Here is an 18,172-nt window from a genome sequence, read left to right on the forward strand (position 1 = left end):
ATTCTGGATCAGTGGTGCTGGAAGAGCACAGCAATTTAGGCAGCATCCGACGAGCAGCAAAATTGACGTTTCAGGCAAAAGCCCTTCATCAGGAATGGCTTTTGCCCGAAACGTCGATTTTGCTGCTCGTCGGATGCTGCCTAAATTGCTGTGCTCTTCCAGCACCACTGATCCAGAATATGGAGGATAGTGGGCTAGTGTAGGTTAGGTGGGCTTGGATTGGCGCAACATCGAGGGCCAAAGGGCCTGTACTGCGCTGTATTTTTCTATGTTCTATGTTCTATGTTCTAAGTCCTATCTGACTTGTTACAACTATTGCTGCATTGCTCCATCGTACTGCAGATCATATTTCTCCTGCTCCATGTTCTCATCTTCCTGCTTAGAAAACTGCTGTTGCACTCCAGCTTTTCCATATCTGTCGTATTTCCTCTTTATGTGCTCCAGTTTTGTGGAGCACGACATGATAGGATTGTTTGGCACACTGCATAAGAGCAGCAGAAGGCCGTCATGTCTGTTCTGTCATTCAATGAGATCATGGCTGATGTAATAATCCTGAACACTAGTTTCCTGTCTTTTCTCCATAACTCGCGATTCCCCCAACTGAATAAAAATCTTTCTATGTCAACCTTTGGCATTCTTAATGACCCAGCCTCTACAGTATTCTGCCATTAAGAATTCCACAGATTCACTACAGAATGAATTCCTCTTTATCTGTCTAAAATGGATGAACCCTTGTTGTGTGATGATGCCCTCTAATCTTAGACTCTACCACAAGGGAAACTACCTCTCTGTAACTATCAAGCTCCATAAGAGTTCAGTATGTTTTAACTAGATTTTCTCTCATTCTTCGAAACTCCAATGAGTAGAGACCCAGCCTAGTGAACCTTCTCAGCTCTGCCTCCAATGCCAGTGCACCTTTTCTTAGATAAGTGAACCAAAACTATCACAATATTCTAGGTGTGATCTGACTGGTATTTTAGAAGGTTTTAGCAAAACTTCCCTTTTTTTACTACCTTGTCTTTCATATTACTTGCTTAATGTGTAAGTTAGACATTTTGTGATTTGCACAAGAACTCCCAAGTCCCTCTGTGCCTCTGTTTTCTGCAGTCTTACCCATTTAAATTATGTTCAGTTTTCTATTCTTCTTGCCAAAGTGCAGAAACTCACATTTTCCCATATTATATTCAATTTAGAGGTTTAGAGAGAATGAGAATTGCAATTAAGTAAGGAGTTATTCTGAAAGGGAAATGAAGTGGAACAAAGTTTGGTGAAGAAGAATGAATCTGGCAGCCAAAAAACTGTGAAAATTAACTATGCAGTAATGTGGTAAGGGTTGAAGTCTAGTTCAATGGTGGTAGGATGTTGGGGGTTAACATTTCACTTAATTGATAGGGGAGATGAATGATGGCTGTGTGTTGGGGAGGGATGTAAGGGGGTTGTGTTTCAAGTAAAAGATCCGGCTCAGTGAGAAGAATGTGAAAGGCCAAAATCAGACAAAAATAAACATTTTACAGGTGAAATCCTCCTGAGGTGGCAAAAGTAGGAATGAGTTCTGCCTGCCAAAACCTCCCCCAACCCCCCACCCCCTTACCCACAACTCCTAGGTGAGGAAGAGAAAGAAGAAACTCATGTCAGACTGACCACTACTTTCCTGATTACCTTTGTAATCCAAACTATTTCAAAATGAACAGAAGGATGCTAACTATTGTAACTGTAATTGCTCGTTGAAAAAGTCAACTTCTATAATTCTGTAAATTTTTAGCAAATGCTTTTTAATGCTGTATGTTAAGAATTGATGACATATGTTAATAGATAATGGCATGCTCTATTACAGAGTGCAAATTTCCCTGCACCAATGGCAACTGTTCGAAATTTGGAAACTTGATTTGTAACCAACTAAATGATTGTGGAGATAATAATGATGAAGAAAACTGCCCACTAGTAACTGAGCATCCACCTCCAACAATCTTTAACTGTAAGTGTTGAATTTCGCTCCTTTTGTATATTACCACCATAATTCTTGCAGACTAAGAGTGGATTTTGTTTTTACTACCACTGATATTACTTTGCTAGAAGATGGCAAAAGGTATGCAATATTACCTGAGGCTTTTAATGAATTTATTTTGAGATTTGTACATTGGCTGTATTTGTGGATATTACATTGGTGCTTTGAATTAAGTGTAGTGTTTTTGAAATGCTGGAAATAACAATTAAATTTGAATTGTCATTTGGGCAGTCAAATAAGCTTGTTCCTGATCTTGACAGTGGCAAAAAGTGCATTTTTGCTGATGGAAATATGAATTACTCTCAACTCTTTTTGTTCTTGAAATTCATATGATATTGAAGTTGACAACTGCAATTTATCTGGTTAAAATTCAAAAGAATTTAACCTAGATAATGACCTAATTTGAAGCAACTTTCCTGATTCAAATCTTTATATAGAGTTTTGGAAAATGATTTTCTGCTTATAAACATGCGGCATGATGAGAGAAAGCTTGCAATCACACAACACCAGTCCAATAAGTTTATTTGAAAACGCAGGCTTTTGGAGCTTTGCTCCTTCTTCAAGTGCTAGCACACAAGCTGCCCATCCTGGAGCACTGACCCTCTTGCTCCATCAGTCACTTGATCATGCAGCCTCTGCAAGATTCCACAGATGATTGCCATGCCAACAGGTGCTTAGAAAGCTCGTGTTTTCAAATAAACCTGTTGGACTATAACCTAGTGTTGTGTGATTTTTGACCTTGATCAACCCAGTCCAATATCAGCACTTCCACATCACTAGAAAAAGTTTGATAGAGATACTCATGTGTGGTTAAAGAGCATAATGCTCAAAAGCAAAAACATGCATGCTGAATATTGTGTGCAAAAGATATTATAATATATTTACTGCAATATAGTCATGCAGCAAAGAGGTAGACCATATTGCCCAACATGCTCTCCATGACCTTTCTCTTGTCACTCTCCCACTTGGTTCATCAGAGTTAAATGTTCCAAATGGGTTGAAAGCAAATGCCTAAACCCAGAACATTTATGATTGGTAATGCTTTGTTAATTGTTTCTGAAATAACTTCACAGAGGTTGGTTTGCCATCATATTCTATGAGGTCCACCTAGCTGATCTCATTACAATCACTACTGTGTATTCTAATTAATCATGTGTCATAGGAACAAGAGTAGGCATTAAACCCCTAAAGCCCGTTGTGCCATTCTATGATATTATGGCTGATTTGTGGCCTACGTCTCCGTACTTGATTTTGGCCCATATACCTTGATCATTTTGCTTAACAAAAATTTGTTTATCTCAGAATTAAAATTGACTAAAACATCCACTGCCCTTTCTGGAAGCATTCCAAATGCCTACCACCCTTCGTGTGTGAAGGTATTTTCTAATAATGCTCCTGAATGGTCTGGCCCCAATTTTTAGACTAAGCCACCAATTCTAGAATCTCCAATCAGTGGAAATAGTTTATCTTTATCTATCCTCACTTTTCTTTATTAATATCTTGAAGACTTTGATCAGCTCACCTTTAACTTTCTAAAATTCAGAAAAAACGTGCCTAATTTATATTATCTCTCCTCATAAATTAAATCCAAGTATCATTCTTGTAAACCTATGTTGTTCTGTCTTCAGGGCCAATATGCCCTTCCTAAGGTTTGTTGCCCAGATATGCTGTCATTACTCCAAATGGGGTCTAACCATAGTTTTGTGTAACTACCACATAACCTCTGAAGTCTTATATTCCAGTCCTCAGATATAAAAGCCAGCATTTCATTAATTTCTTGACTACTCCTTTCTCTCAAATCATTTTGTGATCTTTATATATGAACCCTCATTTTCACGTCCTGTCAACCGAATGAAAATCTTATGACACTATTCATTCTGTCATAGCTGTAAATTTCCTTAAAGAGCTTTATCAGGCGAGTTCTGCACTTCAGTTTAAAAAAAAACTCTTTATCCTAAGTCTCTCTCTCCATAATTGTAACCATCTAAAGCCAGTAATGAAATTATGTGACAGGAATATGTAGATGTTCCATTACTTTATGCAGATAGCACAACAATAATAGTTTCATAGTAATAGAAGCAGGAGTAGGCTATTTGGCCCATCGAGCCTGCTCTGCCATTCATTAAGATCATGGCTGATCTATCCATTGTCTCAGTTCCTCCTACCAGCATTATCCCCATAACCCTTAATTCTTCTGTCATGCAAAAACCCATCCAACTGTGTCTTGAATATATTTAATGAAGCTGTCTCTACTGCTTCTTTGGGCATAAATGAATATTTTGGGGAAAATTTGGCAACATTTGGGGAGAGCTAATACATTTTTGTTATAAGTATTGATCGTGAATCCCAAATTCAAGTGGAACAATTTACCTCTCTGTGTTCAAAGAGTAGAATGAACAGGATTCCTACTTAGAAAAATATTTTTTTCAGTTAGGCATTCATTCTAACTTGACATTCAATGAATATCCAGCTGGGATGAGGTTTGCATTAATCCCTGCTTTGCAGTTCCTGCCTAAAAGTGCCGCACTAAGAGGTTATTTATATTTTGGTCATAAGTTAACTTAGTTTATTAAATGTCAAAGAATCGATTGAATTTCATAGAATTCCTACACTGCAGAAAGAGGCCATTCAGCCCATCGAGTCTGCACTAACCAACCAAAAAGCATCCCATTCTAGACCCAGTCCATCCACCCCATTCCCAAACCCCAGTTTTTCATTGCTAGTCTACCTAGCCTAAACATCCTTGACACTACAGAACAATTTAGCATGGCCAATTCACCTATGCTGCACATCTTTTGGACAGTGGTAGGAAACCGGAGAACCTGACAGAAACACACACAACCATGGAGAGAATGTGCAAATTCCATACAGACAGTCGCCGATGGCTGGAATTGAACCCAGATCCTTGGCTCTATGAGGCAGCAGCACTAGCGACTGAGCTGCTGTGCCGCCCCTTAAATGGAATAGATCTACACTTAAATGGCTGTAGCACCTTTTAGAGAAAAATAAACCCATTGCATTCTGACCTCTGCATAATCTTTTTAGGAGAATGCACATTTTGACTCAAGTGCATTTTATACTCTTGTTCAGTTAGTTTTATTTATCCAACATGTTTAATTTATCTAAGGATTTTGCTTGCACTTTAGAAATCAAGGGCATCATCTTGGTTAGATCAGAAATCAGGATTTTGCAGCATTAAATTTGATGCTCTTTTAAGAGCATGCACTTTAATAATATGGTATTCTTGTTCCACTTCTTGCATATCAGGAAAGCATACAACCTTCACATGCACAGAACAAGGACAAGTTAGAGTCATACAGCAAGGAAACAGACCCTTTGGTTCAACCAGTCCATGTCAACCATAATCCTGGACTAAAATAGTCTCACCTGCCTGCTCTTGGCCCATTTCCCTTCAAACATTTCTTATTCATGTACTTATCCAAATGTCTTTTAAATGTTATAATTGTACCAACATCCATCAATTCCTCCGAAAGTTCAGTCCACACATGAACCACACTCTGTGTAAAAGAAAATTACTCCTCATGTCTTTTTTAAATCTTTCTCTTCTCACTTAATATATGCCCTCTATTCTTGAAATCTCCCATCCTAGGGAAAAAACTCTGCCATTCATCTTATCTATATCCCTCATGATTTTACAAACCATTATAAGGTCACTTCTCAACCTCCAGTGAAACAAGTCCCAGTCTATCCAGCCTCGCCTTATGACTCAAATCCTCCACTCCCAGCAACATCCCAGTAAATATCTTCTCAACCCTCTCCAGATTAATAATATCCTTCTTAGAGTAGGGAGACCAGAACGGGACACATTACTCCAGAAGAGGCCTGACCAATATCCTGTACAACCTCATTATAACAACCCAACTCCTACACTCAAAAGTCTAAGCAATGAAGGAGCATGCTTAAATGTCTTCACAACCACCCTATCTACTTGTGATGCAAACTTCAAAGATTTATGTACCTGAGACCTTAGGTCTCTCTGTTCTACAGCACTGTAGGGAATCTAATCTAATCTACTACCCACCATCACTCTCCATCTCTTGCCGTTAAGCCAATTTTATATTCAGTTGGATAAAACTTGTGTCACCAGAAATTCATCAGCTTCTGTCAACTGATATCCACAAATATGTATTTCAATTCCATTTCATTTTGTTTATTGCATTTTTATCACCTGCGCTGTCACTTTTAATGGTGACACTTCCTGATAACAGTCCTAGCTTCTGTTGATAATTTTGTCTTCCTGTTTCAGATTTTTTTATCATTGTGAGTAGCAACATTGTATATGTGCTCATGAATATTTTGTCTTCTCTATACCTAGCAAGGCTAAGTTAAAGAGTAAGTTTAATCTCATTAGTAATATTGATCAAAGGAATTCTTTGTAAACAGTTTTTACACTGCTATATGTTGTGACCAAGTGAAATCATGCTGTGATGCTTCCACACTGTGGGTGCGTATAAGTCATTTGAAACCCGAACTGTTAAGAAGAAGCAATCAGCACAACAGAGCTGGAGGACATGAACCAAATAACCACAGGAATATATTAAAAATTAACTGTTTTTGGAGGAATTTTTGCTATAGAGACAAACTTGGGGAGGATTACACCTTTCCAGTCAACTTCACTTCTAATGGAAAAAGGGGCTTTTTTAATGTTAATATGCATGGTAATTGTACATACTTTATTAGGTGCTGTATTAATGTTCAGTTGCAAAAACTACTGTTTTGAGCAAAGCAGTTTTTAAAATGTAAAACATTGCCTGCAAGCATCATTACCTAGTCCCAATTTCCTGCTTTTCCCCATATCCTTGCACACCATTTCTATCCAGATAATCATCAATGCCATTTCGAATGCCGCAACTGAACCTGCCTCCATCATACTTCCAGGTAGTGCATTTCATACTCTAATAACTAACTGAATGAAAAAGTTTATTTTTTCTCATGTCACCCTTGCTTCATTTGTATGCACTTTAAATCTATGCTTTCTCATTTTTGTTCCTTTCATGGGTGGAAACAGCTTTTCCTTAAGTACTCTATCTAGCCCTCATGTGATTTCTTCTCTGTCTTCTCTCCAAGGAAAACAATCCCAAATGTTTCAATTTATTCTCATAGCTGAAATTTCTCATTCCTGCAGCCATTCTTGTAAATCGCTTCTGCACTCTTTCCCCGGTGCATTCACATCTTTGTTGTAACGTGGCACCTACAATTGTGTGGAATACTCCAGCTGATATCTAACAAGTCCAACATCAATTCTTTGCTCTTGTACTTTATGCCCCATTAATAAAAGCAAGGGCATTGTATGCTTTATTAACTGCTCTCTCCACCTGTCCTGCCTCCATCAATGATCAATGATCTGTACATGTATACATCTGGGTCCCTCCTGCACTCCAGTTAGAAATGTACCCCTATTTTATGTTTATTTCAATGTTCTTCTCACCAAAATCTCCTAGATCTCTGCATTGAACCTCAGCAGTCACCATTATGCCCACTCCACCAACTTGTCAGTTTCCTTTTGAACTTCTACATTGTCCCCTTCATAGTTTACAATTCTTCCAAATTTCTTGTCATCTGCAAATTTTGAAATTGTCCCCTGCGTACTAAAATCCAGCTCATTGATGTATATCAAGAAACACAAGGGTGCCAAGATCGACCCATGGAGAACTCCACTTGAAGCCTTCCTCCTGCCAAAAAATATTAATTGACCATTATGTTCTGTTTCCTAATTCTCAGCCAATTTTGTATTCATGTTGTTACTGTCACTTTTATAGCGTGCACTATAACTTTCCTCAAATCTGTTCTGTGACACTGTATCAAATGCCTCCAGGAAATCCACATAGACCATATTGACAGCATTAACCTCATTGAGCCTTTCAATCACTTCTTCATTAAAAAAAAAACTCTAGGAAGTTTATGGAACATGATTTCCCCTTTCGAAATCTATGCTGACTCTTCCTAATCAACTACTGTTTTTCCATATGACTACTAATTCAATCCCAAATTTTGTTTTGATAAGCTTCCCCACACCAAAGTTAAACTCATTAGTTTATAATTGCTGGAATTGCCCTTACAGCTTTGCTTGAATAATGTCATGATGTTTGTAGTTCTCCATTCTTCTGGTATCTTACCGGGTTCAGGGAAGACTGAAAGATTATAACCAATGCCCCCCCCCCCACCTCTAAACTTCTACCCTTGCTTCTAAATGGGATGGACTAGCATTTGAACTTTGAGCAACATTACTAAAACAGATCATCTAAATATTGCCATTTGTGGGACTGTCATGTGTGCAAGCCTGGGTTTCCAGACTTCAAAACTATGTTTATGAGCTAGAAAACATTTATGAAGATCCTGTAATCTGTGAAAATTGCTATATATATTTGATTCATTTTGTTCTGAGTATGAATTGGAGAGACATTAGAGGCAATATTCTGGGAACCTGAATACAAATCCAATTAGGGCAGCTGGTAAAATTTGAATTCAAGAAAAATCTGTAATTAAGAGTCTAATTATGTCCATAAAACCATTGTCAATTTTTGGGGAAAAACCCATTTGATTCCTTCAGGAAAGGAAATCTGCCATCCTGTTCTGGCCTACGTGGCTCTAGACCCACAGCAATGTGGTTAGCTCTTAACTGACTTCTGGGCAATTAGGAATGGACAATAAGTGCTGAACTAACCATTCATACTCACATCCCATGAATGAATAAAACAAAATCATGGCCCACTTTTATTGGATATTTGAGAATCATTTGGAATGGTTCTTCCCATTCCCACACCATTCCACAAGGATCTATCCTTGGTCCCCTCCTAAATCTGATTACATGCTGTTCCTTGATCACATCATCAACAAGAACAGAAGTTTTCACATGTACACGGACAAAAAAAACAGTTTTTCCACAATATTATTTCTCTTGATTTCTGCATTGCTAAATTATGACACTGTTTATCTGACCTGCAGTACTGGATGAAATTGAATATCAGGAGCCATTGTTTTCTGTTTTGGTTTAAATCTGCACCCCCCCTCGCCATTCCTTATCCCTGTGTAATCACTACGATCATCTCTTTCCATTTCTGTGACAAAGTGGGAGGCATTTCCCTAGTGGTATTATCACTAGACTACTAATCCAGAGAGCCAGGTAATGTTCTGAGGACCCAGGTTCAAATTCCATTGCAGTAGATGGTGAAATTTGAATTCAATAAAAAACAAATCCAAAATTAAGATTCTAATGATGACCATCAATGCTTTATTGGTTGTCAGAAAAACCCATCTGGTTCACTTAGTGAACTTAATGCCCTTTAGGGAAGGAAACTGCCATCCTTACCAGGTCTGGTCTACGTGTGACTCCAGACCCACACCAATGTGGTTGACTCTTAACTGCCCTCTGGGCAATTAGGGATGGGCAATAAATGCTGGCCCAGACAGCAACACCCTCATCCCTTGAACGAATAGTAAAAATAACCTGACTTCACTCCTGCCTCAGCTCATTCCGAACCATCATTCAAACCAAGCTTTGTTCACCTATTACCTTTGTACTTGCTGGCCTATATTCTCCTAGTGCAAGATGGTGATGGAGGAGGACACACCAGCCCTACTCCACCCTGTTCTTCCTCCTCTTTTCTGCTTTTTCTTCCCTTTTTGTTCCTCTTGGTGCATTTTTCCTTCTCCTCCTTTCTTTACCTCTTTTCGAGTCTTGGCGTCCGGAGTGCGACAATTCCCAGCCTCCAGTGAGTGACGATTCCCAATGTTGCACGGCGGGTTCCCGGCCTGATGTAGCAACGTCCCAGTATGGCAAACTCCTGGCCTCCTGCAACCGCCTCCCAACGTAGCGTGTTGACCTTCCGGCCTTCTATATTAGTCTCCTGGCGTGACATGTCACCAGTGCAGTGTGTAGCCAGGGCCCGGTGTGGACTGGAAGCTAGGTCGCAGCATAGTCTGTTGTACTGAACTTTTATTTCTGTAATGCTGGACATTTTATTTCTCTGTTATCTAGATCTTTTAACTAAATAAGCTGTCCCTAGGTACTTTTGAATCTAAGTCGGCACTGTAATTGGCAACGTGTAAATCTTTTATTATACTTATTCAGTATATGTGATAGTAAAGACTTTTGTATTCTATTCTTCTATATTGGATCCCAATTTGCAATATCTAAATTTTAAAGAATTCAGTCTTATGTTTGAATTCCTCTATGGTTTTGTATTAATCTAACTTCTGCCAGTTCCAATGCCTGTATATGTATGCATTCCTCCAGTTGTGGTCTCTTGAACATTCTTCACCGTGATTCTAATCTACTCTAATTCCCTCCCTTAAGATTCTGTGCACCTCTTGTGTTCTTTAGGATTCTCCATAAAACCAAGTGTTGAATGCTTGCCTTAATAACGCCTTTCGGCCCTGTGCCAAATCTTCGATACTGCTCTTGTAAACTGCTGTTGGATGTTTTGCAGTATCAAATATACTAGATAAATGCATAACAAATATATGTATTTGTATCTTTGCACACCTAACTTCCAAGTAGAATCTTCTAAAAGCAATCATTTTAGTCTCAAGAGTTTCTTTGCACCAGAATGATTTCAACCTTCCTGAAGCCTGCTTGCAAGCTTTACAAAACATCTAATTATAATAGAAGCAACTCCAACAATTTAGTTGCCAAATTGTATCTACATTTTCTGATTCAGTTAAGAAGGATGAATGCTTCGGCGGGTCGGTGTGGACTTGTTGGGCCGAAGGGCCTGTTTCCACACTGTAAGTAATCTAATCTAATCTAATCTAATCTCTCTGCTCCAGTATGAGTATCGTATACTGCCTTATCCTACCACTTTCATTGTGGAGCCAAGTGTTTCCCAGCAATATATGAAAGTGATAGTATACTTAGATCTCTAGACTGACCATTAAAACCAAAAGATGTGAGAACCGCATCATGAAAAGCTCACAATATTATCATCCTAAGGCTTATCATTGACTATAAATTGAATTTGACCAGCCTTATATATGTATTGTGGCTACAAGAACAGTTTAGAAGCTGGAAATTTGACCAATAGTGACAGCAGTGTGCAATGATAACATAAAATTACAAAGGGATACCGACAGACTAGATGAATGGACAAAATTATGGTGAATGGAATGCTGGCTTTTAGAGGACTGGAGTACAAGGACGCAGACGTTACACTGCAGATATCCAAAACCCTAATGAGACTCTATATATGTGAACAGATTTAGGTACCATCTCTTTTGAAGGATATATTGGCATAGGAGAGAGTTTAACATAGGTGGTGAAGCTATGGAATTCACTGCCACAGAAGGCTGTGGAGGGCAGGCCATTGAGAATATTTAGGACTGAGATAGATAGGTTGTTGATTGTCAAGGGGATCAAGGGTTACAGGGAGAAAGCAGGAGAAAGGGGTTGAGAAACTTATCAGCCATAATTGAATGGCAGAGCAGATTCGATGATCTGATTGGTCTAATTTCTGCTTTTATATTTCATTGACTTATGGATGTCTTCAAGGTAATTACAGGAAATGACAGGGTAGAAAAGTTAAAATATTTCCATTGGTTGAAGATTTGAGAACTAGGGCTATTATTTAAAAATTGGGTTCAGACCATTCAGCAGAGATGTTCGGAAGCATGTCTGCACACAAAGGATAGTAGACGTTTGGAATCCGCTTCCACAAATGGTAGTAGATACAGGATCAGTTGTTAATTTTAAATCTGAGATAGATAATTTTTTGTTAAATAAAGGGATATGGGCTAAAGCAGATTTATGGAGTTAGGCTACAGAGCAGCCATGATCTTATTGAATGAAATCTACTTACAGGTTTGAGGGGCTGAAAGGCCTACACATGCTGTTATATTCCTGTAATGTCTTTTAACAGCATCTTCCAAATCTGCAACCCACCTGAACTGTGATCTCCCTCCTGTAGATTGTGATCAACTGTTCAACTACAAAGTTTCTGACAGTCAATCGCAGTCTCAATTAATCAAACACTGCCTGCATTCTTACATTGTCATGCCACTGCAAAACTTCCAGTTAAGGAAGCCAGTGCTATGCATTGAGGTGAGGAAAAATAATGGAGAAAGCAGTTATGCCCCACATCCAGTATCTGAGCAATGGAAGCAGACCCAGATCTCCAGAAACAAACCTCAATCACAGAAGTGACTTCCCCTGCCTCCAAAATCAAAAGCAGCCAATAACATTCTAGATGATCAGGATTTGTAGATCCAGGGGTTCACTTGCAGCATGACTATTGGCAGACTGATGTCACAAACCACAAAGCAAAATGAGTGCAGGGGAAGGCAGCATTTAAAACTCACATTTGGTTGCAAGTGCAGAATTTATATTTGAGTTCAACCAGTTTTAAATCTTGTTAACAAAAGCCTTTACATGAAGTTGTTTATCATTTGTAATTTACTGCTCTAACCCCTCTCAGTTGTGAATGAATAATTAGTGCTACCTTAATTTCTTTTTAGCTAAAAATACATCCCTCACTAGTGATCAAACAGAAATCAAAAATGTACCGCTTCCATGCAAAATGGGAAAACACGTTTCTGTTCAAAACTGTAAAAGTTTTACTTATTTATCACCCAAGTATGTAAATAAGTAAAAAGGGAAATTTGGCACAACAAACTGCACAATTATGCACAGTAAATTCAAGAATAGATTTCCCTTGAACACCGTATTTGACGGTATACTTACAAGTAATACCAAGGCGGACAGCAAGATCATCTTTCAAGATATGAAAAGAACGAAGCCTAAGTGAACATAGGCCCCTGAGAGAATGAGGGTGAGGAAATAAAAATGGGGAACAAGAAAATGACAGAGGAGTTGAAGAAAAACTTAGCATCAGACGTCATAGTAGAAGGCACAAATAGCATTCTAAAATTGTTAAATATTTGACAGGCAAAAGGAGGTGGCAAAATAAATACAATAACTATCACTGGAGGAAACATACCAAGGATGAATTCCCCAGGACCTGATGGGGCACATCCTATGATATTAAAAGAAGTAGCCACAGAGATAGTGGATGCAATGGTAGAGATGTTTTCCAGGAATCCTGAGATTCTTGAAAGTCCCAGAGGATTAGAAAATTGCTAATGTAGCACCTTTATTTGAAAAGGGAAATTTACAAACAAAATGTAACTCTAGACCAGTTAGCTTAACATCTCTTATTGAGAAAATGCTAGAGTATATTGTAAAGGATGTAATAACATGCATAATATGATTAAACAGTATCATGGCTTCATTGATATAATGCCTGACTGATATATTAGAATTCTCTAAAGATGTAACAAGCAGGATAGATAATACATTTGGATGTAATATATTTGGATTTTCACAAAGTGTTTGACAAGGTGCCAGATATTAGGCTACTTAATAAGAGAAAAGCCTATGGTGTTGGAGGTTGTATATGTTACCTTTTAGCGAGGAATAGAAGATAGAGATGGGATAAATGGCATTTTCAGGACGGCAACCAATAACTAGGCATCATTGCTAGGCTATAGTAATTTACAAAATATATAAGTGACTTGGATGAGAAAATTGCATGTGCTATAGCCAAGTTTGTGGATATTACAAAATAGATGTGAAGGTAAGTGGTGACACAAAGAGTCTGCAGAGGAATAGGTACAGATTATATGAGTGGGCAAACCTCAGTAGATGGAATAATAATGTCAGATCATGCACTTTGGCAGGAAGAATAGAGGATCTGAAAGACTGTGGAAAACTACAGAAGAGAGAGACTTCAGAGTCCTCACCCATGATTCACAGAAAGCTAGCATCCAAGGTCAGTGGATATTAGGGATGACAAGTGGAATGTTGGCCTTTATATCAAAAGGAATTGAATATAAAACGATAAGCCATTAGTCAAACTGCACCTAGAATAACGGGAACAATTTAGGGTCCCTTATCTAAGGAAAAATATACTGACATTGGAGCCGGTCCATAGAAAGTTCACTCAACCAGGTTTGGAGGAGAGTTTGAATATATTAGGCCTGTATCCATTGGAATATGGAAGAATGATAGTTGACCTTATTGAAAATGTAGAAGATTCTTAGAGCACTTGACAAGGTAAATGGGGATAGGTTGTTTCCCTTTGTGTGAGTGTTGTACCAGGTGGCATAGTTTCATAACAGGGTTCCAAATTTAAGACAGATGAGGATGAATTTCTTCTCTGAGGTTTGTGACATTGTCAAAATCTTTATTACAGAGGGCTTGAAGGCTGAGATAGATTTTTAATAAGTAAGGGAGTCAAGGGCCATGGGGAAATGGCAGAAATATGCAGTTGAAGATTATCAGACATTGAATCTGCTCCACCATTCAATAAACAATGGGCTGAATGGCCTACTTCTGCTTCTCTATACTAAGATCTTATCCATTTGTAGGACTGTATACGGCTAGCAGTCTCCAAGTACAACAGAGATTGACAGATAATTAAAGGTAGATACATTAGAAACTTTTAAGCAGCATTTAGACAGGCACATTAAACAGGCAGGAAATAGAGGGATATGAAAAATGCTCAATTGATGAGGATAATTTAGAATGACATCATGGTCAGCAAAGACATGGTGGGCCAAAGGACTTGTTCCTATGCTGTACTGTTCAATATTCGATGTAATGTGAAGTCTTAGGGCTCACACTGATACTCTGTGAGTAGGGGATGCAATGAATAATTACATGCACTTAGACTTAGATTTATATAGCGCTGAAAATAAACTGTTCTACATTTTCTTAGGAGTGAATCCTGGGTTGCACTTAAATTCAAATAGTGTTCTTGTGCTTAAAATGTTTGGAGACTTTGCTGTGAGGAGGAATACTTGCAAATCTCCCTCCAAGCCAATACACCACCCTGACTTGGAACAACATCACCATCACTGGGTCAAAGTCCTGTAACTCCTTTCCTAACAGCACTTCTGGTTGTACTTAGGCTACTCAAACTGCAGCAGTTGAAGAACACTGCCATACCAACACCTTCCCAATGGCAATTAGAGATGTGCCTTCAAAGCTGGCTGAGCCAGCAATGTCTGTATGCCTTGAAATAATCAGTTTAAAAATCATTCCAGATAGTTTCAGTTTGCACTTGCTGCTGTTATAGCATTGTGACACTGTTTCCTATTAACCAGGCATCCAATTGACCACAAAATAGTAAATGTATAAGCACATTTTCTCAATTGTGCTGTGTAACAAATCCTCTTAAGCAACGTTTCATTTAATCTTCATTTCATGTGCTTAAAATTGATACAAAAGCTTTTGTGCAAGCCATGGACAAGTCCCTTCCTGTATTTTATCAAGTATGCCATGGCTGTATTAAAAAAAAATGAAGGGACCCCACAAATTTCAACAAATTGTCTGCGTACTCCAAACAAATTCCAGACAATGTTGTCCATGGCATGATTTATTGTAAGGCTTGGTGTAGAAACTAGGTTTTGTTTGTTTAATTCTTGATAAATTCACTAGAAGGTTGAGGGTTCAAGCCCATTTCCAATAGTTTGTCGAATGTTAGCACTCCAGAAGGACACTTGAACTGTTGAACAATGAGATGTTAAACTGAAGTCTCCTCTGCTCACTTGGGAAGGTAATAGATCTCTTTAAATATTTTGAAGAAGAACAGGGGATATTTCCCTCCGTGTCCTGATCAATATTTATTCCTCATTTAATAAAAGGGCACAACAATGACATCAACCTGACAATTACCCTGGTATATTCTGTACACAAAAACAGGTCAAATTCTTTTTTTTTATATAGATAGTTTTATTAGAAATTTAACATTTTTACAAGTTTACAAAAATAAACAAAACTCTCAAGTACAAACATTGATATACAATTAAATCTTAAATATACAATAGCCAAAATTTAACAAAAGAAAAAATACCGAGAAAGAAAAAAAAACAAAACTCAACTAACTACTAATCTAACCTACAACTAACCAGAGTGTATATTTAAATCTCTTACATTATTCAAATAAGAGAGAGAGAAAAACAACAGATAACATAGAAATTGGGTAGTGAGATACATGCTCAGAATGTGTTAACATCAAATGTAACAAAGGTCTTTTGGTGCACCATATTTGTAAGGAAGTCAAGGGGAATACATTCCATAATTAATCTGTGCCAATTTGAAAGTCTAGGGGGGCCCTCAGCCACCCAGTTTACCAAAATATTTTTCCTTGCACAGAAAGAGAGAATAGAAAATAGTCTCTTCCCGTACATGTCCAGGGAGGGAAAGTTCGAAAAGCCCAAGAGATACAGGGTCCACTTTAATTTCTGTTCCTAGAATTTCTGTCAGGGTACTTGCTACTTTAGTCCAATATCTATGGATCTTATGACAGATCCATTGGCAATGTACAAGAGTGCCCACCTCTATTTTACATTTGGGACACATTGGAGATGCTCCTGCCTTAAATTTTGCCAATCGATCCAGTGCTATATGGGCCCTATGAAGTATCTTCAGCTGGATAGCTTGAGTTCTGTTACAGATGGTAATTCTTCTAGCATTTTCCCAAATGTCATTCCATGAACAGGTCAAATTCAATCCAAGAAATTACCAAACCATTAGTCTACTGTCAATCATCAGTAACGTGATGAAAGATGCCATCGGCTGTGCTATCCAGCAGCATCTATTTAGCAACTGATGCCTAGTTTGCATACTACCAGGGTACTCCTTAACATCATCACAGCCTTGGTTCAAACCTAAACTAGAAACACAAGCTATTTCTTTCTTTATTTCATATTAAAGAATATATTTAATATTTTCTCAGTTGCTTATTTCACTTTCAATACTGTGATAGGACATTTTTTAAAGCTGGAAGAGATAGCTGAATAAGTTCAGTTGCATTCTGCTTCAATATAGCTGAAATTTATCAACTTCATTAAATATTTAGTAGCCTAGTGTGGATGTTAATGAAATAGATGATGCTTTTTCAAGAGCTTTAACAATGATAGTAATTTTCAGCGTGGGATTACTGACTGGAACACCAAAAGCCTTTGAATTCTAATAGTGTTTTGTCATCATCCTGACTGAACAAGGCAAAAGGATCATGAATACTGTCTAGACAGACTGTACCCTTGTGAAATGGTGGTCTCTGAGGGCATATGTTGGTTGAGATAACTGGAAAAGTAAGGACATTTTGTTTTATAATCAAATACCAATCAATGTAGATATTTAGACTCGAGAAAATGCCCTCTGTTTCATAAAAGAAGTCAATAGTCATTGCAGTTTGAAATTCTGTATTATTTAGTTCTGGGGTAAAGATATAAGCGTGATAACTTTATTGACTTTGACTGTAATTTGTGTAATCTACAAATTGATCAAGTTTTTTCTGGTAACAATGCTGATTGTGGCTATTCAGGAATGTACCCCCCCACCCCGTGAAACCTAGTGACAAACAGAGAGCTTCCAGAACAAGACCTGAACATGAGGTTTTGTTTCAGTTTATTCTGGACTGAGAGCAGCAAGAGTGTTTTTGCTGAATTCCAGGAAACATCCATGGGCCTTTCCTTCCATGTTTTAGATCATGAATATGCCATGTATGTGTCCCATCTTTATCCTGATTCCCTTGGTGAATCAAGGTGCTTTCTTTCATGGCTCAGCTGTGAAAATGACAACAATCTATATAATGCCTTTAAGGTAATGGAAAATTCCAAGGTGTTTCACAGGTGCATTATAAAACAGAATATGAGCTGCAGAAGGGGATATTAGATTAGATTTGCAGCATACATGTGCCAGGTAATGACTAGCTTTCAAGATGAGAGAATCTACCAATTGGCCCTTAGCGTTCAATTATATTGCCATCACTGAATCTAGTAGTATCAGTATCATTAAAGGTTACAATTGACCAGTAACTGAACTGTACCAGCCATATAAATATTGTGGTAATAAGAGCAGGACAGAGGCTAGAGATGGTTCAATCGTTTTTTTGTTGGAAATGGTCTTTGCCTGGTACTTGGGTGGCACAAATGTGACTTACTGCCTGTCAATCCATGTCTGAATGTTATCTAGGTCATTTTGCACTTACATTGTCTGCATCAGTTGCTGAGGAATCACAACTGGTTTTGAATATCCTGCAATTATCAGTGTACATTTCCACTTCTGACCATATGCTGCGGTGAAGGTAAATGATGAAGTAGTTGAAGGTGACTCAGGTTGGGATGTTCTCCTGAGGAATCCTTGCA

At 38.1% G+C, this 18,172-nt stretch overlaps 1 protein-coding gene across 5 annotated transcripts in view; it reads left to right on the forward strand.

Moving 5' to 3' along the window:
- ldlrad4a (low density lipoprotein receptor class A domain containing 4a) overlaps positions 1-18,172 on the forward strand; it is a 241,127-nt gene that overhangs the window by 117,705 nt on the left and 105,250 nt on the right. For all 5 annotated transcript variants that reach the window (XM_043687710.1, XM_043687708.1, XM_043687712.1 and 2 more), the window contains exon 4: positions 1,835-1,975. In XM_043687710.1, coding sequence (XP_043543645.1) covers positions 1,835-1,975 — 141 coding nt within the window. The remainder of the gene's footprint in view (positions 1-1,834; positions 1,976-18,172) is intronic.

Source organism: Chiloscyllium plagiosum, chromosome 4 (assembly GCF_004010195.1).
Source record: "Chiloscyllium plagiosum isolate BGI_BamShark_2017 chromosome 4, ASM401019v2, whole genome shotgun sequence".
Classification (NCBI taxonomy): Eukaryota; Metazoa; Chordata; class Chondrichthyes; order Orectolobiformes; family Hemiscylliidae; genus Chiloscyllium; species Chiloscyllium plagiosum.